Source organism: Tachyglossus aculeatus, chromosome 6 (assembly GCF_015852505.1).
Source record: "Tachyglossus aculeatus isolate mTacAcu1 chromosome 6, mTacAcu1.pri, whole genome shotgun sequence".
NCBI classification, from domain to species: Eukaryota; Metazoa; Chordata; class Mammalia; order Monotremata; family Tachyglossidae; genus Tachyglossus; species Tachyglossus aculeatus.
In genome coordinates, this window is record NC_052071.1 from 36,601,516 (window position 1) to 36,627,839 (window position 26,324).

General features: G+C 47.2%; 1 protein-coding gene across 1 annotated transcript in view; it reads right to left on the bottom strand.

The window, feature by feature from the left end:
* Positions 1 to 26,324, bottom strand: part of IQSEC2 (IQ motif and Sec7 domain ArfGEF 2) — a 133,815-nt gene that overhangs the window by 86,421 nt on the left and 21,070 nt on the right. Inside the window, 1 exon segment of the mRNA XM_038747655.1 lies at positions 22,070 to 22,099. Coding sequence (XP_038603583.1) covers positions 22,070 to 22,099 — 30 coding nt within the window.

Here is a 26,324-nt window from a genome sequence, read left to right on the forward strand (position 1 = left end):
AGCTGGCAACATATAGAGACAGTCCCTACCCAACAGTGGGCTCACATCATCATCATCAATCGTATTTATTGAGCGCTTACTGTGTGCAGAGCACTGTTCTAAGCGCATGGGAAGTACAAGTTGGCAACGTATAGAGACAGTCCCTACCCAACAGTGGGCTCACAGTCTAAAAGGGGGAGACAGAGAACAAAACCAAACATACTAACAAAATAAAATAGAATAGATATGTACAAAGAAAATAAATAGAGTAATAAATATGTACAAACATATATACATATATACAGGTGCTGTGGGGAAGGGAAGGAGGTAAGATGGGAAGGGAAGGAGATAAGAAGGAGCCTCAACTACCTGGGGCTCAGAGCTTCCACGTCAACTCTGCACATAAGTACTCACACGGAGCCACAGCTCTTCCGCGCATATTGATTTTCATCTGCTACTACTTAAGCACTTACTCATCTATGTATTCATACCCCTTTCTCTTCCGCAACCTGTAAAATATTTTGTGCCCGTGCTTGTTGAGGGTAGAAATCAGATCTTCTCCCTCTGTTGTACTGAAGCTTTTATACCACCTTTCCTCCTCAGCTGCCTTTTCCTCTGATGAGAAGCAATAATAACCAAGAGAAGCGATGAAGCCTAACGGAAAGAGCACCGGTCTCGGAGTCAGAGGCTGCTGTGTGACCTTTGGCAAGTCACTTAACTTCTCTGCGTCTGTTTCATCATCTGCAAAATGAGGAATCAATACCACTTCTCCCTCCTATTTAGACTGTGAGCCCCATTTGCAACCTGATGCTCTTACATTTACCCCAGTGCTTAGTACAGTGCTTGACACATAGCACTAAACACATATTACAGTTATTGTTATGACTGGCTGAGGAGTGGGGAAGCCTAGGGAATATCCACGGATCTTAATTAATCATCATCATCATCATCATCATCAATCGTATTTATTGAGCGCTTACTATGTGCAGAGCACTGTACTAAGCGCTTGGGAAGTACAAATTGGCAACATATAGAGACAGTCCCTACCCAACAGTGGCTCACAGTCTAAAAGGGGGAGACAGAACAAAACCAAACATACTAACAAAATAAAATAAATAGAATAGATATGTACAAATAAAATAAATAAATAAATAGTATTTGTGCACCTACTATATGCAGAGCACTGTATTAAGCACTTGGGACAGTACAGTAGAGGAAGAAGACCTGATTTCTACCCTCAACAAGCTTACAAGCCTGCAGAAGAGACAGCAGCGTGGCTTAGTGGTAAGAGCCCGGACTTGGGAGTCGGAGGGCATGGGTTCTAATCCCGGCTCCCTCACATGTCAGCTGTGTGACTTTGGGCAAGTCACTTAACTTCTCTGACTTTCTGTACTTCCCAAGCGCTTAGTACAGTGCTCTGTACTCAGTGAGTGCTCAATAAATACGATTGAATGAATGAATGCGCCCCAGTTCCTTCATCTGTAAAACAGGGATTCATACTGTGAGCCCCACGTGGGACAACCACAATTGATGATGATGATGATGATTACCTTGTATTTACCCTAGCGCTTATAGTAAGCACTTAACAAATACCAACATTATTCTTATTATTTCACAGATCGTGGAAGAGGAAAGAATATGGATTTATAGATGAGTAAGTGCTTAAATAGTAGCAGATGTAAATCAATAGGCACAGACGAGCTACAGCTGGGAGTGAGAGCTTCGGTGCGGAGTTGACGCGGAAGTTCTGAGCAGGATGGTTGAGGCAGATCTGACCTGGGGAGAAGCAGAAGTAGCATGGCCTACAGGACAGAGTACGGACCTACGAATCAGAAGGATCTGGGTTCGAAACCCGGCTCTGCCATTTATCTGCTGTGCGATCTTGGGCAAGTCACTGTGCCTCAGTTACCTCTTCTGAAAAACGGGGATTACGACTGTGAGCTTCATGTAGGACAGAGACTCTGTCCAATCTGATTAAGTTGTATCTAGATTACGACTGTGAGCTTCATGTAGGACAGAGACTCTGTCCAATCTGATTAAGTTGTATCTATCCCGGTGTCTACAGTGGCTGGCACGTTGCAAGCGCTTAACAAACACCACAAAAGAAAAACTAGTCAGGGAAGGTGTCTTGGAGGAGATTTGATTTCCAAAGAGCCTCGAAGATGCAGGGGGAGCTGTGGACTGGCAGAACAAAACAAGCATCTAGGCTGGACTCCATCCCACCACTTTCTGGCTTTGGGCTGAATCAATCAATCAATCAATCAATCGTATTTATTGAGCACTTACTGTGTGCAGAGCACTGTACTAAGCGCTTGGGAAGTACAAGTTGGTAACATATAGAGACGGTCCCTACCCAACAGTGGGCTCACAGTCTAGAAGGGGGAGACAGAGAACAAAACCAAACATATTAACAAAATAAAACAAACAGAATAGATATGTACAAGTAAAATAAATAGAGTAATAAATATGTACAAACATATATACATATATACAGGTGCTGTGGGGAAGGGAAGGAGGTAAGATGGTGGGGATGGAGAGGGGGACGAGGGGGAGAGGAAGGAGGGGGCTCAGTCTGGGAAGGTCATGAGTTCTAATCCTGGATCTGGCACTTGTCTGCTGTGTGGCCTTGGGCAAGTCACTTCCCACTCCATCACTTGAAAACCCCCAGTCTCCAACCAGCCCCACCCCAGAGGCTTCCAGATCTCCAAGGATTCAAGCACAAAAACTCAAGCAGGGAACAGGCCAAAAAGGCAGGGTGAGGTCTAGGGTAGCCATCATAAGAGCAGGGAAGTCAGACTGGGGGGCGGGGGGAGGATGCTCCCGGGATTGGCGCGCACCATCTTGCTTCCCTTCTTCCTCAAGTCACATTTCCCCCCCTCTTCCTTCTGGTTGCCTCTAGAATGAACAGCTGGGCAGTGATAGTGGGAAAGAGTGATACTCGCGCCTCCTCGGCTGGGAGTGCCCCTCCCTCCTGCACCCATATCCCTGGGTCCTTTTTGGTGTGTGTGTGGGGGGGGGTCCGTCTACCTCCTTGAGGGTGTGAAAAGTGCCTCAAGGTGGGCGGGAAAAGCTGAACACGGACACTCTGCCCGCTGCATTTGAGAACTGCACGGAGGATGTCCATATGTCTCACTTGTGTAGTGTGTCTTTTTTCTTGTAACATGGTTTTCGTCAAGTGCTATGTGCCAGGCTGGGGTAATAATAATAATAATGATGATGGCATTTATTAAGCGCTTGCTATGTGCAATGCACTGTTCTAAGCGCTGGGGAGGTTACAAGGTGATCAGGTTGTCCCACGGGGGGCTCACAGTCTCAATCCCCATTTTGCAGACGAGGTAACTGAGGCCCAGAGAAGTGAAGTGACTGCCCAAAGTCACACAGCTGACAACTGGAGGAGCCGGGATTTGAACCCACGACTAAGCCCATGCTCTTTCCACTGAACCACGCTGCTTCTCTCAAGCAAGGGTAGTTACAAGATTATTGGGTCGAAAACAGTCCCTGTCCCTCATAGGGTTCACAGTCTTAATCCCCATTTTACTGATGAGGGAACTGAGGAACGGAACAGTGACTTGCCCAAGGTCACACAGCAGACAAGTGGCGGATTTGGGATTAGAACCCAGGTCCTCGGACCCTCAAGCCCGTGCTCTTTCTACTAAGCCCCGCTGCATGTGTTCAAAACACATGAACAGCTCTTCTTCCATGCCTTTCTACCCTGTCACTGGATCCACCTCTCCTCAGCTTTTCAAAAGTTCACCAACCCTAACAGTCTAATGATGAGCCAATGTAATGTAAATGAGCATCGGCACGCTAATGAATTACAGAACTGGTGCTCCGGGTTATATTGAAATTTTTATAGAAATTCTTACTTGATTGCAATCTGACTTCGTTTCAGCTCTGCCAATTTCTTTCAGATCCCGGGTTAGGGAGCCCTTGCTAAAATTATATGTTCTTTCTTCGTCTATACAGAATCACATCCACACTCCCGTGCCCAAACGCACGCATACACACACCGTGACACGTACCTCCATGCATACATTCCTACTCCGACTCACATCCTCACACACATATGTGTTCATTTCAGGGCAGGAGTTTGGTTATTGTTCTTTGCTGATTACCCTCTCTCCCCAGCTGCAGTGTGACTCATGTGGAGAGCTACTAATTAAAACAAGGGAAGGGAGAAGGAAAAAAAAAAAAGAGTGAGATTTATTTTGGTAATGTCGACCATAGAGCTAAAAGGCTTAGAGGTCACCCCCTTCTCCAAAGAGATACCGGGCCCAGGCACCCAGAAAAACAGACCCCCCCAGGGGCTATAGGGGTCATTAGGGTCTAGGACCAAAAGGGCACATAGAGTGAGAAATAGCTGGGGTTGGAGAGACTCATTTCCCAAAGTGAATGACAGTCATAAACAGGAGCTATTCCCTGGGGGAAGAGGATTGGGGAGGGTGAGGGGGATAAGATTTAGACTGAGGAATGGGGGAGGGTGAGGCCCCCAAAATGGGCTTGAAGAAAGCGCCTTGTCTCAAATCAAGGGCTGCCTGGCCAGGGAGACTGTTACTGTAGGGTTGCTCTCCTGAGTCAGGGTGAGGGGCCTTGCTTATTGCGGGGTGGACTGCCAAGGTTGGGGCACAGGGGTTATAATTGAAGGGTGGCACATGAGAGAGGGCATTTTAAACCGCTCATTAATCTAAGAAGGGGAAAAGTATCGCAAATCTGGCACACGAAGAACACAAAGGTGATGGTCCCCGTTCCCTCCCACCAGCACCGTTTCCTACGAGGGATGGTAGACCAGGTGGTAAGAGGGCCACTCCACAACCTGCTGTCCTACTGGAGAGGCGCTGGCTGCCAACCCCCTTTCCTCTGCGGAGAGTGGAAGGTGGACACGAAAGGTCATCCCCCGTTTGGGTGGGCAATGCAGGGCTGAAACAGCTCTTCCACTCAGCAGGGTGCTGACACTAGCAAGGAAAGGCAACCTCTAAGGGGCTCTGGGAGAGTTTGGGGCTCAATGGAGGGTATTTATTTCTCCCATATCTAGGAGAGTTTGGGCAACCACCAGAGCTCTCCTTAACTCTCTGCTCTCTGGAGTGCCATGCTCCAGACCCGAACCCGGGGCACGAAAAAGGGAACAAAGTCTCCTCTCAACCCGAGGAAGCTTATTTCCCTTAGGCGAGGAGGCTGGAAGAACCCTCCAAGCCTCTTGCCTCTCCCCAAAGCTGCTCTTCTCTCGACAGAGCGTTTTCCGTTGCCGTGGAAATGGATCCCAGCTCTGCTGTGAAGTGTCAGTGTCTCCCCCCCATCATTCCCTAGCAACCTTCCCGGCACTAGCCTCCCGCTGCCACGCTCCCTGCGTGCCTAGCAACCCGCTTGCCGGGCAACCTGCCACCTTGCCAGGCCCCTAGATACCATCCCCACACCCTCCCAAAAGCCGCTCCCAGGCCTTTACTGGGAAGGGGATGCTCAGGGGGCAAGAAAGATCCCACTGTAGGCATCAATCCACCTAAAAGGATTGGCAGATTCAGTATGGCCTAGCGGACAGAACACGGGATTGGGAGTCAGAAGGACCTGAATTCTAATCCTGACCCTGCCACTTGTCTGCTGTGTGACCTATTCTATTTATCTTATACCTATTCTATTTATCTTATTTTTTTAGTATGTTTGGTTTTGTTCTCTGTCTCCCCCTTTTAGACTGTGAGCCTACTGTTGGGTAGGGACTGTCTCTATATCTTGCCAATTTGTACTTCCCAAGCGCTTAGTACAGTGCTCGGCACATAGGAAGCGCTCAATAAATACGATTGATGACCTTGGGCACTCAACTTCTCTGTGCCTCAGTTACATCACCTGTAAAATGGGGATTACGGCCGTGAGCTCCACGTGGGACGTGAAGTGTATCCAACCTGATTAGCTGGTATCTACCCCAGCCTTCGTACAGTGTCTGGCAATAGTAAGCGCTTAGCAAATACCATCAAAATTACAAAAAGGTGGAAACCAAAGGCCAGGAGCAAGGTCAATCAGTGACAGAGTGAGAACCGGGGTAAGAGAATGTGTGTCAGGCCCCTGGCTCGGCCATGTGAGAGGGAGGGAAAAAACAAATCAGAGAGAGGAGCTACTGCTTTTGTTACTGGAATTAGCGGGTCAGAATATCAATCAATGGTATTGATTGAGCGCTTGTTATGGGCAGATCACTATACAACAGATTTAGCGGACACATTCAGAGTAGCTCTCTTCCTCCCTTCAGAGCCCTACTGAGAGCTCACCTCCTCCAGGAGGCCTTCCCACACTGAGCCCCCTCCTCCCCCTCCCCATCCCTCCCGCCTTACCTCCTTCCCCTCCCCACAGCACCTGTATATATGTTTGCACAGATTTATTACTCTATTTATTTTACTTGTACATCTTTACTATTCTATTTCTTTTATTTTGTTAATATGTTTTGTTTTGTTCCCTGTCTCCCCCTTCTAGACTGTGAGCCCGCTGTTGGGTAGGGACCGTCTCTAGGTGTTGCCAACCTGGACTTCCCAGGTGCTTAGTACAGTGCTCTGCACACAGTAAGCACTCAACAAGTACGACTGAATGTATGAATGAGTGAATGAATAGACTGTCCCTCCCTCCTCACGATCATTCAGGCCACAGTCCTCTTAATAGACTCAGATCAAGTGCCCTAAATAGACCTATTTTCTTCCCTTTCGTCAGTGGGCCCTTGGGAAGGTTCGACTTACAGGAGGGAAAATCTGGGCTTGGCCGTGTCCTTCTAAAGTTATTCTTCCTGCCTCACCTAGTAGGGCACCTGGGACTCAGTGAAACCACAACAGGCAAAGCCTGAGTCCAGAATCGGGGCCTAGAAGGAGGTTCCCTTGGTGGTTCCCTCTCCCCCTCGTCCCCCTCTCCATCCCCCCCATCTTCCTTCCCTTCCCCACAGCACCTGTATATATGTATATATGTTTGTACATATTTATTACTCTATTTATTTATTTATTTTCTTTGTACATATCTATTCTATTTATTTTATTTTGTTAGTATGTTTGGTTTTGTTCTCCATCTCCCCCTTTTAGACTGTGAGCCCGCTGTTGGGTAGGGACTGTCTCTCTATGTTGCCAACTTGTACTTCCCAAGCGCTTAGTGCAGTGCTCTGCACGCAGTAAGCGCTCAATAAATATGATTGATTGATTTGTACAGATTACTCTATTTTACTTGTACATATTTACTACTCTATTTTGTTAATGATGTGCAGATGGCTATAGTTCTATTTATTCTGACCGTTTTGACACCTGTCTACATGTTTCGTTTTGTTGTCTGTCTCCCCCTTCTAGACTGTGAGCCTGTTGTTGGGAAGGGACCATCGCTAAATGTTGACGACTTGTACTTCCCAAGCGCTCTGCTACAGTGCTCTGCACACAGTAAGCGCTCAATAAATATGGTCGAATAAATGAATGGTTTTCATTATCCCTCAACTTTTCCCCGCAGGTCCCCAGTTGGCAACAAAGGAAGCCAAGGTAAACTAGGCCTTCAGCTTCCCTTCCCAATCCCTGCCAGGCTGGGGATGGGCTCTACTGGAGGAGAAAAAGACGGTTCTTTAACCGGTAGACATGGCCAGTGGTGACAAGCTAGCAGCAGCATGTAGACTAGCAAAGGACTTGGTATTCTGGTGATTCATTCATTCAATCGCATTTATTGAGCGCTTACTGTGTGCAGAGCACTGTACTAAGCGCTTGGGAAGTACAATTTGGCAACATATAGAGACGGTCCCTACCCAACAGCGGGCTCACAGTCTCCATTCACAGTCTACAGTCACATTTCAGAGGGGATGTTCCCTCTGAGAACAAAATACAAAGACCTATACAGCGATGTCAATTGCATTCATTGAGCGCTTACTGTGGGCACAGCCCTGTACGAGAGAACAATATAACAGACATCATCATCATCATCAATCGTATTTATTGAGCGCTTACTATGTGCAGAGCACTGTAATAAGCACTTGGGAAGTACAAATTGGCAACATATAGAGACAGTCCCTACCCAACAGTGGGCTCACAGTCTAAAAGGGGGAGACACAGAACAAAACCAAACATACTAACAAAATAAAATAAATAGAATAAATAGAACATTCCCTGCCCACAATGAGCATACAGTCTAGAGGGGGAGACAGACATGAATATAAATAAATACATTACGGACACGTACATAAGTGCTGTGGGGCTGGGAGGGGGATGATGAATAGAAGGGAGAGAAAGAAAAGGAACAGAGGACTTAGTCAGGGAAGGCCTCTTGGAGGAGATGTGCCTTCAATAAGGCTTTGAAGAGCCTTGTTGGTGATGGCAACTGGAGGGCCAGGGTTATGTTGCGCATGAGAAGCAGTGTGACCTAATGGAAAGAGGTCTTCCCAGACTGAGTTCCCTCCTTCCCCTCCCCACAGCACCTGTATATATGTTTGTACAGATTTATTACTCTATTTATTTTACTTGTACATATTTACTATTCTATTTATTTTAGTTTGTTAATATGTTATGTTTTGTTGTCTGTCACCCCCTTCTAGACTGTGAGCCCGCTGTTGGGTAGGGACCGTCTCTATAAGTTGCCAACTTGGACTTCCCAAGCGCTTAGTAAGCGCTCAATAGGGACCGTCTCTATATGTGGCCGACTTGTACTTCCCAAGCGCTTAGTATAGTGCTCTGCACACAGTAAGCGCTCAATAAATACGATTGAATGACTGAATGAATAAATGAATAAATACGACTGAATGAATGAATAAAAAGAGCTCATGTCTGGGAATCAGAGGAACTGGGTTCTTGGCTCTGCCACTTGTCCGCTATGTGACCTTGGGAAAGTCACAACTTCTCTGTGCCTCAGTGACCTCATCTGGAAAACGGGGATTAAGACTATGAGCCCTGTGTGGGCCAAGGACGGTGTCCAACCCTATTATCTTCTGTGTTTAGGACAGTGATTGGAGCATACCTCAACAAATACCGTAAGAATGAAAAAAAATCAGGTTCTGCTATTAGAGCTGAATTGAGGAATCACAATCTCCGTGTTCACTGACTTGCCATCTTACACTGAACAGCCCAGTTAGGGTAAGGAATTGGTTAATGATCTGGTTCCTGTGCTTCAGGTCTAAATCCACCCCACCCATTCTTCGACCAGCACAATGAGACCCACTCCTTTCCATTAATTCAATCTTGTCATTTCCGTACAAACACATGTGTACTATTGATTGTAAATTAGTCTCTCTTATTCAGGGACAAGTTCTACCAACTTTTTTGTATTGTCCTCTCCCAAGTGATTAATACAGTACCCTGAACAGTAAGCACTCCATAAATACCACTGATTGATTGCTTGATTGATTATTCAAATGTTAACTCTTTGAGGGCAGGGGACTATACTCCAAAGTCCCAAACAAGCATTATCCCGTAGGTACGTGACAAATGCAAGTCAAAGGTCTAACTGGACTAGTTATAACTTTCAGGAAATTGCTCCTTCTGAATCACTGAGTCTGTAGGGGTTGGGTTTTTGAAGCTTTAAGCCTTTTCAAGATCAAAAAAAGATTTTTTGATACGCATTTAACTATCACACAAATGGAATGTCGGAGGAATAGACAGCTTTCTTTTTTCCAAGCACCATTTCCTACTGTTTCCCTTTTCCCATAACTCCCACCCTGCCTTCTTCCTCTGATTCCCCGCCAGCACGTCCTGGGAATTTCACTGTTGGGGGAGCCTGACTGTTCAGCGGTTTGGGAATTGGGCAGGCCCCATCTCACAGAATTCCTGCCGAGGGTTGAGGAGGAACTTCCGAATCAACTCCTCAACTTCCTAGAGTTGACAAAACTGAAGCAAGCTGAGCTCAAGATTAGCTCCTGAAGTATCCAGATCAGCCAAACCAGGAGCACTAAAGAAATCAACATTCAGACTGTCTTAGCAATCAACTTCAGTGTAAAATTATTTTCCTCCCCCCTGCCTTTTTTTCCCCCAAGTTTCACTGTTGTCTAGTAGCAAACTGAAATTCCGCTCAGCTTAATACAAGCCCACTGAATGGGACAGGTGAAGAGAATGGATAACATCAGAATACTCAAACACTTGTCATATGGTGTGCTGAAAACCGAAAGAAAGGAGGGCAGAGAAAACATTTTAAGGCTGCAACAGAGAAGCAGCATGGCCTGGTGGAAAGAACACAGACCTGGGTTCTAATCCCAGCTCCGCCACTTGTCTGCTTTGGCAAGTCACGACTTCTCTGTGACTCATTTCCCTCATCTGGAAAATGGGGATTCAATACCTGCTCTCCCTCTTACTGAGGCTGTGAGCCCTATGTGGGAGCAAACTGTCTTGTATCTAGTACGGTGCTTGCCCATCCTTGGTGCTTAATATTTTAATATCATTAAAAAACAAAGGATCAAGCAATCCTGCATCTCGGAGGAAATACTACAGCTCAGCATTTCCCAGAAAGATAACTGTGGCAGACGGACGATCCTAGCCTAGCCCACTTCAATTAAAGAAGGTGCAGCTCTTCAGCAGGGTCCATGAGATAAAGACATAAAAATGAAAAGCAACATCAGGCACTAACAACAAGAGATGCAATAACACCACAAAGGATAATTTTTGTGTGTCCACAGTGAGGCCATGACTGTGGGTCCCACACTGGCCCTTTCAGCTGCACATGTTCCCATAAGGGAATTTCACCTTCACTGGAGACTCATTCATATTCTTTGTGGCTTTATGCCCAGAGCTAATCTGACTATTTCAGAAATTGTCTCATAACACTTAGACTTTGAGCCCCATGCAGGAGAGAGATTGTATCTGACTTGATTAACTTGTATCTGTCCCAGCTCTTAGAACTGAGCTTGGCACATAAGTGCTTATTATTATTATTATTATTATTATTATTCTTATGATACTCTAACGCATTTGGTCAAAAGGAGGCTCTTTATTTCCCTTTTGGGCCCCTTTCTCCAAATTAATATACTTCTGAGTTTAAACATGGCTTGTTAAACAGTATATATTAATTAGCAAGGGTGGTTTGACAGGAAGATGTAAATTGAGTCTTGGTGAATTTGACTTTTGAAATCATGCTATGTGAGATTGTTACTGAAACCCTTAATATTTTATCAATCAATGGCATTTACTGAGCACTTACTGTGTGCAGAGCACTGTACTAAGAAGCACTTGGGAGAGGGTAATACATCCGAGTTCGGAGACATGTTCCATTCATTCACTCAATCGTATTTACTGAGTGCTTACTGTGTGCAGAGCACTGTACTAAGCACTGGAGAGTACAATTGGAGCAGCGTGGCTCAGTGGAAAGAGCCTGAATTTAGGAATCAAAGGTCATGGGTTCTAATCCCGGCTCCGCTGCTTGTCAGCTGTGTGACTTTGGGCAAGTCACTTCAATTCTCTGTGCCTCAGTGACCTCATCTGTAAAATGGGGATTAAGACTGTGAGCCCCCCGTGGGACAACCTGATCACCCTGTAACCTCCCCAGTGCTTAGAACAGTGCTTTGCACATAGTAAGCGCTTAATAAATGCCATCATCATCATCATCATCATCATCATCCCGGCTCCGTCGCTTGTCAGCTGGGTGACTTTGGGCAAGTCATTTCAATTCTCTGTGCCTCAGTGACCTCATCTGTAAAATGGGGATGAAGACTGTGAGCCCCCGTGGGACAACCTGATCACCCTGTAACCTCCCCAGCGCTTAGAACAGTGCTTTGCACATAGTAAGCGCTTAATAAATGCCATCATCATCATCATCATCCCGGCTCCGTCGCTTGTCAGCTGGGTGACTTTGGGCAAGTCACTTCAATTCTCTGTGCCTCAGTGACCTCATCTGTAAAATGGGGATTAAGACTGTGAGCCCCACGTGGGACAACGTGATCACCTGGTATCCTCCCCAGCGCTTAGAACAAGTGCTTTGCACACATTACACGCTTAACAAATGCCTCATTATTATTATTATTATTGCTACAATATAACAATCAACAGACACATGCCCTGCCCACGACGAGCTTACAATCTCTGCCCACGTGCCTGTAAATGTATTCTATATAAATATAGCATTTCTGGGTATTGGGTTTTTTGGAGCATTTGCGATTTTTCTCTCCCATTAGACTGTAAATTTTCCCAAGCACCTCCCGAGGTGGGCCTAGGTGTAGGTCCCTGTGGGGGCCCGGGGTTTGGACGGGGTGGGTGAGTGGGGTCTTGAATTTGAGAGCGGAAGCCCCGGAACCAGCGGGGCAGGACGGGTCCCAGCAGCTCGTCAGAACTGGGAAATCGTGGGAGGAGAGGCCGCTGCGGCGGGGCGGCTGATAACTGCTACTCCACAGCAGCAGGCACCTTGCCGCCTCCCACCCCCATCTCTCCTCCTTCTGCAAATGGTACAGCAAGGGGAAAAAAAAAAATCCTTGCCGATGCCTGTTCTCGAAACTTCCATTCCTAGGCAGCATGCCACATCCCTATTCATATGGAAGTGGTTCACACATTCTCACGGCATGGGTCTCTGCCCGGCCTCATCGGGCTTAGGGTGCCAACTCCCTACCCGGCTCAGTGGAAAGAGCCTGGGCTTGGGGGTCAGAGGTCATGGGTTCAAATCCCGGCTCCGCCGCCTGTCAGCTGTGTGACTTTGGGCAAGTCACTTCACTTCTCTGGGCCTCAGTTACCTCATCTGTAAAATGGGGATTGATTGTGAGCCCCACATGGGACAAGGACATCTCCATCTGGATGTCTGCCCGCCACCTAAAACTCAACATGCCCAAGAATGAACTCCTTGTCTTCTCTCCTAAACGCTGCCCTCTCCCTGACTTTCCCATCACTGTTGACAGCACTACCATTCTTCCTGTCTCACAAGCCCGCAACCTTGGTGTCATCCTCGACTCTGCTCTCTCGTTCACCCCTCACATCCAAGTCATCACCAAAACCTGCCAGTCTCACCTCCGCAACATTGCCAAGATCCACCCTTTCCTCTCCATCCAAACTGCTACCCTGCTCATTCAAGCTCTCATCCTATCCCGTCTGGACTATTGTGTCAGCCTCCTCTCTGATCTCCCATCCTCTTGTCTCTCCCCACTTCAAACCATATTTCACGCCACTGCCCGGATTGTCTTTGTCCAGAAATGCTCTGGGCATGTTACTCCCCTCCTCAAAAATCTCCTGTGGCTACCAATCAACCTATGCATCAGGCAGAAACTCCTCACCCGCGGCTTCCAGGCTGTCCATCACCTCACCCCCTCCTACCTCACCTCCCTTCTCTCCTTCTCCAGCCCAGCCCACACCCTCCTCTCCTCTGCCACTAATCTCCTCACTGTGCCTCGTTCTCGCTTGTCCCGCTGTCAACCCCCGGCCCACGTCATCCCCCGGGCCTGGAAGGCCCTCCCTCCCCACATCTGCCAAGCTAGCGCTCTTCCTCCCTTCAAGGCCCTACTGAGAGCTCACCTCCTCCCGGACGCCTTCCCAGACTGAGTCCCCTCCTTCCTCTCCCCCTCCTCATCCGCCCCACCTTACCTCCTTCCCCTCCCCACAGCACCTGTAATATGTATATATTTATTACTCTATTTTATTTGTACATATTTATTCTATTTATTTTATTTTGTTAATATGTTTTGTTTTGTTCTCTGTTCTCCTCCTTCTAGACTGTGAGCTCACTGTTCGGTAGGGACCGTCTCTATATGTTGCCAACTTGGACTTCCCAAGCACTTAGTACAGTGCTCTGCACACAGTAAGTGCTCAATATATACGACTGGATGAATGAATGACAATCTGAACACCTTGTATCCTCCCCAGCGCTTAGAACAGTGCTTTGCACATAGTAAGCGTTTAACAAATACCAAAATTATTATTATCAGTGCTTACAACAGTGCTGTGCACATAGTAAGTGCTTAATAAATGGCATCATTATTATTATTATTATTATTATTACCTGTCCCCACCCCCATCGGTCATGGGCAATTCCCTCCCTGCCAGCCATGGCCACAACAACCGGAAAAGCTATGGCCAAGGTGGGAGGACAAGGAGATGGTCACTGGGATAATAATAATAATAATAATGGCATTTATTAAGCGCTTACTATGTGCAAAGCACTGTTCTAAGCGCTGGGGAGGTTACATGGTGATCAGGTTGTCCCACAGGGGGCTCACAGTCTTCATCCCCATTTTACAGATGAGGGAACTGAGGCACAGAGAAGTGAAGTGACTTGCCCAAAGTCACACAGCTGACAATTGGCGGAGGCAAGATTTGAACCCATGACCACCCCCACTTTATGTGTGGTTGCTTATGTACATATCTGTCATTTATTTATTTATATTAATGTCTGTGCCCCCCTCCGGACTGTAGGCTCACTGTGGGCAGGGATTATGTCTGTTTATTGTTATATTGTACTCTCCCAAGCACTTCAGTACAGTGCTCTGCACACAGTAAGCGCTCAGTAAACACGACTGACTGACTGGCTTAGGTGTGGTCCCACTGTTGGGTAGGGACCGTCTCTATATGTTGCCAACTTGTACTTCCCAAGCGCTTAGTACAGTGCTCTGCACACAGGAAGCACTCAATAAATACGATTGATTGATTGATTGTGGTCACCACCTTCCCTCAAGCAGAGGAAATTATGAGGCTTTGCCATTTCACCCCCCTAAGCCTGTGGCAACTGGCACAATGATTACACCTTCAGTTCAGCTGAGCAATCGCGTACTCACAAATCCACCCAGAGCACTTTTTAAGGTAAGTATCAGGTGTGGGTAAGTGGTGGGGTAACTCCGCCTGGCTTTTTTCTACGTTTCTCATTTTTTACGCTTGCAGTGAAACCCTGAAGAATGTTGCTTCACTCCCATCATTCTCATTCATCTCATAAATAGACTGTGACTGTGAGCCCAATGTTGGGTAGGGACTGTCTCTGTTGCCAATTTGTACTTCCCAAGCGCTTAGTACAGTGCTCTGCACATAGTAAGAGCTCAATAAATACGACTGATGATGATTGATGATGATAAATACAACTGATTGATTCATATTCCCTGAGGACCAAGTGGAATGAGGGAATGTGAATTTGGACTTGGGATCAGGGATCCTGCTCTAGACTGTGAGCCCACTGTTGGGTAGGGACTGTCTCTATATGTTGCCAACTTGTACTTCCCAATAATAATAATAATAATAATGGCATTTATTAAGCGCTTACTATGTGCAAAGCACTGTTCTAAGCGCTGGGGAGGTTACAAGGTGATCAAATTGTCCCTCGTGGGGCTCACAGTCTTAATCCCCATTTTACAGATGAGGTCACGCCCAGAGAAGTTAAGTGACTTGCCCAAAGTCACACAGCTGACAAGTGGCGGAGCCGGGATTTGAACCCATGACCTCTGACTCCAAAGCCCGGGCTCTTTTCCACTGAGCCACGCTGCTTCCCAAGCGCTTAGTACAGTGCTCTGCACACAGTAAGCACTCAATAAATACGATTGAAATACGATTGAAATCCTGCTGCCCCAGCTCCCTGGATTCCTCTAGATTGTAGATTGCTGTGGGCAGGGAACATTACCGACTCTGTGGGATCGTACTCTCCCAAGTGCTTAGTACAGTGCTCTGCACACAGGGAGTGCTCAATAAATACCATTGATGATATGATGATGATGATTTAACCAGTGACATTCCTCTTAGCAATGGGAATAGGAATCAAGAATGACATTTCTCTTCAACTCAAGCCCTTAGTTTGAGTACAGTGCTCTGCACACAGTAAGTGCTCAATAAATAGCAATGGGAATAGGAATCAAGAATGACATTTCTCTTCAACTCAAGCCCTTATTTTGAGTACAGTGCTCTGCACACAGTAAGTGCTCAATAAATAGCGATGGGAATAGGAATCAAGAATGACATTTCTCTTCAACTCAAGCCCTTATTTTGAGTACAGTGCTCTGCACACAGTAAGTGCTCAATAAATAGCAATGGGAATAGGACTCAAGAATGACATTTCTCTTCAACTCAAGCCCTTATTTTGAGTCCAGTGCTCGGCACACAGTAGGCGCTCAATAAATACGACTGAATGAATGAGTGAAATAAGTTCTTGTTCCCTCCACAAATTCTCGTGCATATCATATGGGGCGGGGTTCCACGAAGGAACTGGAGATAGATAAAACTCTGGAAAATGTAGCTTCAGGATCTAGCAGAGGTGTTGATGGATAAGCAAGGGCAAAAACTTGCAGAAGGTTATGCGGAGAAAAGTATAAAAGGGAGGGAAGGCATGTATGGAAAGAACCAGGAAGGTAAAACGAGGGGAAAAAAATAGGAGGAAATAGGGAGCGGGAACATCATCATCATCATCATCATCAATCGTATTTATTGAGCGCTTACTGTGTGCAGAGCACTGTACTAAGCGCTTGGGAAGTACAAATTGGCAACATATAGAGACGGTCCCTACCCAATAGTGGGCTCACAGTCTAAAAGGGGGAGACGAAACCAAACATACTACAAAATAAAATAGAATAGATACAAAAAATAAAGATTAAGAGGAAGCTGAACAAAAGAGAACGGAAAAGAGAAAAAGAGGATGAAAAGAAATTGAGAGGAGAAAAACAAGTCCAGGGAGCCTAGGGGAGGAGGGGGAGAAGAGGCGGGGGACAGGGCAAGAGATTGAATGTAGATCCACACTAATTCTCACGTCTCCATTAAGAGCAACAAAATAATTTCCAAAGATCAATAACTATGGTGTTCAGCCCCCCACACTGAGAAAAACCGCAGAAGATAAACGTCACGGAAATGTCCTAGCCTACTTCATTATCATCATCGACTTGACACATCCTCTCCCAGTGTGCTCAGCCCTATACGAGGCTCTAGACTGTAAGCTCTTTATGGGCAGGGGAACATTTCTGCTAATTCTGTTGTGCTCTGCACGCAGTACTTGCTCAATACATGCGATTGGTTGTGTGATCATCATCATCATCATCATCAATCGTATTTATTGAGCGCTTACTATGTGCAGAGCACTGTACTAAGCGCTTGGGAAGTACAAATTGGCAACATATAGAGACAGTCCCTACCCAACAGTGGGCTCACAGTCTAAAAGGGGGAGACAGAGAACAAAACCAAACATACTAACAAAATAAAATAGAATAGATATGTAGAAATAAATTAAATAAATAAATAAATAATGTGTGACGGATGCAAAGCTAACTTTGCCTCCCTGGGCCCAGCCCTGAGAGGGTGAGTCTGGGCCAGAACGGGCCCAATCATTCCCGCTCCTCCCTGGGACCATCCGGTTCAGGTCGACTCTGAGCCTGCCTAAAGGTTTCAAGTTCAAGTCTCTTTTAAGAGGTAATAATAGTGATTTCAGCACTTACTATTTGCCAAGCACTTGGCGCTGGGGTAGTTACAAGATAACCAGGTCCCACATGGGACTCACAGTGTAAGTAGGAGAGAGAAGAGGTATTGGAATCCCCATTTTGCCGACGTGGGAACTGAGGTGTAGAGAAATTAACTGACTTGCCGAAGCTCACGTAGTGGGTACGTGGCGGAGCCGGAATTAGAACCCGGGCCCTCTGACTCTCATCCCGACTCTTCATCATCATCATCATCATCATCATCAATCGTATTTATTGAGCGCTTACTATGTGCAGAGCACTGTACTTAGCGCTTGGGAAGTACAAATTGGCAACATATAGAGACAGTCCCTACCCAACAGTGGGCTCACAGACTCTTCCCACTAGGCCATGATAATTCTCCACGTGGAGAACATCTGAGGCCGCCCGAAACTCTACCTGAATCTTTAGGCCAGGCCTCAGTCTGTCCTCTGGGCTGAGGGGCAGAGCACCATCAGCTGTGCTTTTCTCTCCAGGGGATGTAGCGCTCCGTTGCACTCCACACTCCAAGTAGGAGTGAAAAGAAATAGTCTCCTATAGGGGAAACTGAATTCAGAAAGAAAGGAATGACCCCTTCATCACTTGGTAAACTGAGGTGCGGAACCCAAGGGGACTCCACTCTGAATGTGATGTCTGGCAGTTGTACATATTTGTTACTCTATTTATTTATTTATTTTATTTGTACATATCTATTCTATTTATTTTGTTAGTATGTTTGGTTTTGTTCTCTGTCTCCCCCTTTTAAACTGTGAGCCTACTGCTGGGTAGGGACTGTCTCTATATGTTGCCAATTTGTACTTCCCAAGCGCTTAGTACAGTGCTCTGCACATAGTAAGCGCTCAATAAATACGATTGATGATGATGATGATGTACTCTCCCAAGTGCTTAGTATAGTGCTCTGCACATGGTAAGTGCTCATCAAATATGATTGATTAATTGATTGGTTAGTGGGCACTGGCAGGGGAGAGGAGGCTGGGTAGCTGGATCCTGTCTTCTGCAACTTACTTGGGATCTAACCCTTGGGATCTCCCCCTTTTAGACTGTGAGCCCACTGTTGGGTAGGGACTGTCTCTATGTGATGCCAATTTGTACTTCCCAAGCGCTTAGTACAGTGCTCTGCACATAGTAAGCGCTCAATAAATACGATTGAGTGATTGATTGATTGATCTAACAAAAGGGAGCCAGTCCTGGAAAAAGTCAAATTTGTACAGGGAAAAAGGGTGTGTGTGTGTGTGTGTTTATTCACAGAGGGTTGAACTGATCCTAAGAACAAGGGAAGCAGCATGGCCAAGTGGACAGAGCACAGGCCTGGGACTCCAAAGGATCTGAGTTCTAATCCTGGCTCTGCTGTGTGACCTTGGGTGAGTCACTTCATTTCTTTGTGCCTCAGTTACCTCATCTGTAAAATGGGGTATACGACTGTGAGCCCTAGGTGAGAAAGAGATTGTGAAAAGTTTGTATTTACTCCGGCACTTAGTACAGTGCCTGGCACATAGTAAGTGCTTAACAAATACGATGAAAAAAAAATCAACCCAAAATCCAAGAAGATACTTGTAGGCTGAGCTTTCTTTGTAGTCGACCTACCCAAGGCTAGGGAGAGAGGAAGAGGGACCTGCAGAACACCCTTTTTTAGCTCTTCCCCTCTTTGCCCTACTGGATTTGTGTATTCTGGTGTTTGTGGGCCTGGCATTTTGATGAGTTTGAATATATGCATGTGGATACACATGGAAGGCTACATTCAGGCTGCACTGGTTTCTGTCAGCAGCCCTAGAGCCAAGGGTGTCCCTCGAGGGGACGGTTGGCTAATATAGCCCGGGGGGGATTTAGGGGCTAAAGGTAGGAGAGAGCTGCCGAACTGAAAGCTGAACATCCCAATCTCCCCTACAGCCCTAGAGAGAAGTCATGGTTAAAACTGACTCGGAGATTTAACACAATGCAGGATCGGGGGCAGTACCTCAGTTGCAAACTGGATCCTATCTTGGACCAAGCCTTTGAGATGGAAGCGCTCCGCTCCGGGGCAGGGCATTTCCTAAAATAGTGCTTCCTGCTAAATCCCAAGGCTACCACTAAGCACCTCTTCTCCCCGGATGCTTCTCTTATTTTTTGTTTCTTCACAGTTGCTTCTAACCTCCACTCCCTATCATCATCATAATAATAGTGATAATTATGGTACTTGTTAAGTGGTTACTATGGCCCAAGCACTCTTCTAAGTGCCGGGGTAGATACAAATTAATCAGGTTGGACACAGTCACTCTCCCACCCGGGGCTCACAGTCTCAATTCCCATTTTTCAGATGAGGCACAAAGAAATGAAGTGACTTGCCCAAGGTCACACAGCAGACAAGTGGCCAAGTCAGGATTAGAAGCTATGCCCTTCTGACTCCCAGGCTTGATCTCTATTCACCACTCCATGCTGCTTCTTATGATTTCTTTGGTTGGCCAGGGCAGAAATTCATTCAATCATTCGATTTTTTTCATGACATTTAATAGTAATAATAATAATAGTAATGATAATGGCATTTATTAAGTGCTTACTATGTGCAAAGCACTGTTCTACACGCTGGGGAGGTTACAAGGTAACGAGGCTGTCCCACGGGGGGCTCACAGTCTTAATCCCCATTTTACAGATGAGGTAAACTGAGGCCCAGAGAAGTTAAGTGACTTGTCCAAAGTCACACAGGGATTTGAAACCATGACCTCTGACTCCAAAGCCCGGGCTCTTTTCCACTGAGCCACGCTGCTCCTCTATTCATCCAATCGTATTTACTGAGCGCTTACGGTGTGCACAGCACTGTACTAAGTGCTTGGGAAAGTACCGTACAGCAATAAAGAGAGACAATTCCTGCCCACAACGAGCTCACAGTCTAGAGCGGGAGGGAGACAGACATCAATACAAATACACGGTATCCGCCTCTCACCGTGCTAGAGCTTCCCTGATACCACCACATTCCCGCCTTGGGAGAAGCCAGCGCCGAAATCCCTGGAAATTTGTTGAGTGCCGCCCTTTCCCATATAGTACCCCCTACTGAATAATTATTAGAGCCACCATGCACCGGCATCAGGCCCGGTGACAAGAATGGCAGACGTGCCCGTGGGAGAGCTGCCTGCTCCAAACCAGTGCCAGCTGGTCCACCCTCCCTCCGCCCCCCTTCAGCCGGCCTCTCCCCACGGGCAGCTCCCGGCTGCTGGGACCTGTCTCCTTTTTTTAACCAGTCGGGGTCTTCAGCAACCAGCAAAGAGTTGTATCTCCCTGCCCTCCTTCCCAGCAGTACCATCAACCATTTTGTCTAGGGGAACGAGGGTTATTGTCATTGCACACCTCCACGTCAGTATTTGCGACCGACCCTAGGGTAACGAGCCCAGCCCCTTCCAGTGAGCGACCCCATAATGACAACCCAATCCAGGCAACGGTGAGCTATGTTGTGTTACAATCGCCCACTGCTGAATGACAAATGATCCAGTGCGACCTGCTCTTTCGTTTTTCAGTAGTTCTTGAGAGAGTGCTCTCTTCTCTCTCTCTCTCTCTCTCCTACTTTACCCCTCTGCCATACCAGTATGAGGATAAATGAGCTAGCACATGAAAAACTACTCTGAGATCTTGGAAGGGATGAACTTCGAGATGCTCCAAGGGATGCTACTGGTGCTTCTGAAGATGATTGATGATCACTCATTTATCTTTCCTAAATATACTCCTCCTCATTGTTTACTTGAAAACCTGAGATGCAGAAAAGTGAAGTGACCTCCCAGAGAAGCTCTTGGTAGAGGTTGGCTGATAGAGGTGCTTATCACCTGCTCTCTCCAGTTAAGACCTATTTCCCGTCCATCCCTTCCATCACCGAGCTGATTAGGCAAGCTGTGTGAAAACTCCACAGTTGAAACTGAAGGGTGGGTGGAAAGTCATTTCAGAAGGTCATCTGCAAAACAGGGATTCAATACCTCTTTTCCCTCTTATACTGTGAGCCCCTGAGGGACCTGATGATCTTGTATCTGGCCCAGTGCTTAGCACACAGTAAGTACTTAACAAATACCAGTTATTGTTATAGAAGAGGCCTTGCCATCCATTTCCCACTCTGTATTAGGGGCCCACATTTAGTGTCGGTTGTCATCCAGCCCAGCAGGGAAAGACTCTTGGAACCCTCTAGAGACTGCAAGCTCGTTGTGGGCAGGGAATATGACTGTTTATCGTTCAGACAGTCCAAGTGGTTTAGGGTTATGTAGGAATATGCAAGGAAGAACTGCAGCTCCAGTTCTGGGTTCCAGGGTCGCCGGAACGTGAGTTCCCCAAGGATACTGGGGTTATCAGTGTAGCTGGGAACTGGGCTTGGGTTCATCTAGGTACAGAACAACCTGAATCAAGAGTGGGTTCATTTTGTCTACTCTGTTTACTTCAGGGAGACGGTGTTAATGGATTTCAAAAACTTTCTGTTTACTTTGACTTCCCAGGTAGAAAGAACCCCACTCTCTCCGTGCCAGACAATGGGAGTTTCCAGGCCAACTCTGGAGGACCGAAACCTGCCAGGATGTCAAACTCAAAAGGATCTCTGCAACCACTGAGAGCGAGGGAGATGAGAGCTGAGAGTTCTTACCCCATTTCTAGAGCTCCTCACCCTACCACATCCTTCGTTACGGCTGCAATGCCTAGTCCTTCCTACTGCCTGGGCAGTCATGTCACAAATACCAGCAGTGAAACCTCCAAGTCACGAAGCCACACGGAATCAGACAGACTCTCTGGAGGAGGAGAATAAGAGCTACCGGCCGAAGGGAGGAAGGAATGAAAGCAGGTACTGACCTGACAGTTCGGGAATTCTCACCATCAGACCTGAAAGGAAAGGAAAGAGAGAAGCAAAGACGGGGTTAGATTCCAAGGCTTCACTTTTTGAGGCTCTCCTAGGCCATTCTCTCTATTAAGCAAAGTTCTCACTCTGTCTATTAATTAGGAGTGGGGCAGACCCTTTCTCTTGGGCTCTAGTTAACCCCTCCCCAGAATGTCAGCATTCCAACTCCTTAGTCTACTTAAGAAAAAGTAGTAGCAAGTAGCAATAGTATTTATTAAGGGCTTACTATCTGCAGAGCACCGTACTAAGTGCTGGGAAAGAATACACAGTGGGGAATTAGACCCAATCCTTGCCTCTGTGGGGCTTACAATCTAAAACCAATAAAAAAATCTAAGAATATACAGTTAGTGGCCAATTGGACTTAGGAAAGACTTAGCAGATCTGAACCTGGAATGGGGATGGGGATATGACGTCTCCTTAAGCCAGGTCTTAATGCAAAGGATCGGAATAAGAATCAGTTCCCGGAATTAGAGACTCAATAGGAAAGAAAGCCAAAGGGCCCTCCATGGGCTGCCTGTTCACTGGAAACAGAAGTGGCCCTCCGTCTCTCTGGGTTTTGGAAAATGCCAACGAAGATTTGGAGAAGCTACTAAAGCGAGGTTTGGAAGGAACTGGGGGGAGGTTTGGAAGAAACTGGGGGGGAGTCAATTTTTTGGGTAATTTGCTATGTTTGCACCTCCTCCTTATCCCTTGCTCCCCCTGCCTCCATTTCCTGCAGCTTTTCTCCTTGGCCTTGCACCCCCACACGCCCAAGTCTCACACCCCTGCTTCCCTCGATTTTCCCCATACGAGCCAGGTGTTCTTCCCAGGAACCGCAGCACCTCCTCCCCCAGTCTTCCATCTCTGCCCACACCTCCCTCCTCTACCCCATAAACTCCTTGCTTCCTCGCCCTCTAATTCCCCACCGGGAAGTTCGCTGGCTTCTAGCCTCCGTTTCTCCCCACTGGCATCAGGGTATAGGGTCACTCAGGAAGTAAATTAGGGCAGGGCTGTTCCCCGGATACCAAGATAGGGGTGTGGCATAGATGGAATGCAATGTCTGGGAACCTTGGACTCCTGTGTCTTCCTCCTAAGTTGACAGTGAGCTTGGGGGTTGGGTGCACAGTTTCTATAGGAGAAGCTGGCATCTAGTGGAACAAGGGGGATGCTGTGCGTATTTATAATTGTGGTATTTGTTAAGCACGATGTGCCAAACACTGTACTAAGCACTGGGGTAGATACAAGATAATCAGGTCCCATACATGGGAACCATGGACTCCTGTGTCCTCCTCCTAAGTTGACAGTGAGCTTGGGGTTGAGTACACAGTTTCTATGGGAGAAGCTGGCATCTAGTGGAACAAGGGGGATGCTGTGTGTATTTATAATTATGGTGTTTGTTAAGCACGATGTGCCAAACACTGTACTAAGCACTGGGGTAGATACAAGATAATCAGGTCCCATACATGGGAAACTTGGACTCCTGTGTCCTCCTCCTAAATTGACAGTGAGCTTGGGGGTTGGATGCACAGTAGTGGAACAAGGGGGATGTTGAGTGTATTTATAATTGTGGTATTTGTTAAGCACGATGTGCCAAACACTGTACTAAGCACTGGGGTAGATACAAGATAATCAGGTCCCATACGTGGGAACCTTGGACTCCTGTGTCCTCCTCCTAAGCTGACAGTGAGCGTGGGGGTTGGGGGCACAGTTTCTATGGGAGAAGCTGGCGTCTAGTGGAACAAGGGGGATGCTGTGCGTATTTATAATTGTGGTATTTGTTAAGCACGATGTGCCAAACACTGTACTAAGCACTTGGGTAGATACAAGATAATCAGGTCCCATACATGGGACCATGGACTCCTGTGTCCTCCTCCTAAGTTGACAGTGAGCTTGGGGTTGGGTACACAGTTTCTATGGGAGAAGCTGGCGTCTAGTGGAACAAGGGGGATGCTGTGCGTATTTATAATTGTGGTATTTGTTAAGCACGATGTGCCAAACACTGTACTAAGCACTGGGGTAGATACAAGATAATCAGGTCCCATACGTGGGAACCTTGGACTCCTGTGTCCTCCTCCTAAGCTGACAGTGAGCGTGGGGGTTGGGGACACAGTTTCTATGGGAGAAGCTGGCGTCTAGTGGAACAAGGGGGATGCTGTGCGTATTTATAATTGTGGTATTTGTTAAGCACGATGTGCCAAACACTGTACTAAGCACTGGGGTAGATACAAGATAATCAGGTCCCATATGTGGGAACCTTGGACTCCTGTGTCCTCCTCCTAAGCTGACAGTGAGCGTGGGGGTTGGGGGCACAGTTTCTATGGGAGAAGCTGGCATCTAGTGGAACAAGGGGGATGCTGTGCGTATTTATAATTGTGGTATTTGTAAAGCATGATGTGCCAAACACTGTACTAAGCACTGGGGTAGATACAAGATAATCAGGTCCCATACGTGGGAACCTTGGACTCCTGTGTCCTCCTCCTAAGCTGACAGTGAGCGTGGGGGTTGGGGGCACAGTTTCTATGGGAGAAGCTGGCATCTAGTGGAACAAGGGGGATGCTGTGCGTATTTATAATTGTGGTATTTGTAAAGCATGATGTGCCAAACACTGTACTAAGCACTGGGGTAGATACAAGATAATCAGGTCCCATACATGGAAAACTTGGACTCCTGTGTCCTCCTCCAAAGTTGACAGTGAGCTTGGGGGTTGGTTGCACAGTTTCTATGGGAGAAGCTGGCGTCTAGTGGAACAAGGGGGATGTTGTGCGTATTTATAATTGTGGTATTTGTTAAGCACGATGTGCCAAACACTGTACTAAGCACTGGGGTAGATACAAGATAATCAGGTCCCATACTTGGGAACCTTGGACTCCTGTGTCCTCCTCCTAAGTTGACAGTGAGCTTGGGGTTGGGTGCACAGTTTCTATGGGAGAAGCTGGCGTCTAGTGGAACAAGGGGGATGTTGTGTGTATTTATAATTGTGGTATTTGTTAAGCACGATGTGCCAAACACTGTACTAAGCACTGGGGTAGATACAAGATAATCAGGTCCCATACGTGGGAACCTTGGACTCCTGTGTCCTCCTCCTAAGCTGACAGTGAGCTTGGGGGTTGGATGCACAGTTTCTATGGGAGAAGCTGGCGTCTACTGGAACAAGGGGGATGCTGTGCATATTTATAACTGTGGTATTTGTTAAGCACTATGTGCCAAACACTGTACTAAGCACTGGGGTAGATACAAGATAATCAGGTCCCATACAGGGCTCACAGTCTAAGTAGGGGGAGGAAAACGGGTATTGAATCCCCTCTTTGCAGATGAGGGAATTGAGGCACAGAAAAGTTAAGTGACTTCCCCAAGGATACAAAGCATGTGCCGGAACCAGGATTAGAACCGAGGCCCTATGACTCCCAGCCCCACGCATTTTCAACTCGACCACCCTGCTTCTCTATTCTGAGGGAGGGCATCCTATCGACGAGAGTCTGGGCAAGAGCTGGAACCCTCCTCAGGCCCCCTGGCCAAGTCTCCTCAAGAATCCCAGCTCCGCCACACGTCCGCTGTGTGACCTTGGGCGAGTCACTTAACTTCTCTGAGCCTGTGACCTCACCTGTAAAATGGGGATTACGACTGTGAGCCCCACGTGGGACAACTTGATCACCTTGTATCCCCCCCCCAGCGCTTAGAACAGTGCTCTGCACATAGTAAGCGCTTAAAAAATGCCATCATAAATAAAGAAAGAAATAAATAGCCTAGAGCAGAAGGGAGAGAGATGGTGCTTTCAGCAGGCTGGGCTGGCGGAGGCTATCGGGCCTAGTGGCCTTTGTCAACTGGGCTGATTCGGCTGCCTTTCCGCAAGACCCTGGGGGCCTGTCCCCTGCTGAGCTTCTCTCCTCTCCACCAAGGCCCAGCCCTCCCCACCGCCAGGCCTGGGAAGAGTGGGAGAAAAGGAGAGAAGGAGGACAGGCCTAAAAGCAAACGTTTTCCTTCATGAGAGAACGAGGTGTGGGCGAGTGGAGCCAGAGTAACTCCTACTCCCCTTGACGCAGTGGTCTTATGATGCTGCTGCTGCTCTAGCAACTTGGGGCGTGGGGAGCGGAGTCAGTGAGAGAGGGGCTTAAGGGGTCTACTGGGACCCGGGGGGGGCCAGCGGAAGATTTGGAAAGGAGGTTGGTGCTCGTTAAGAAGGGGACAAAATCCCAAATTAGGGTGGGTTGATTCTAGGAGGAGAAAGAGAAG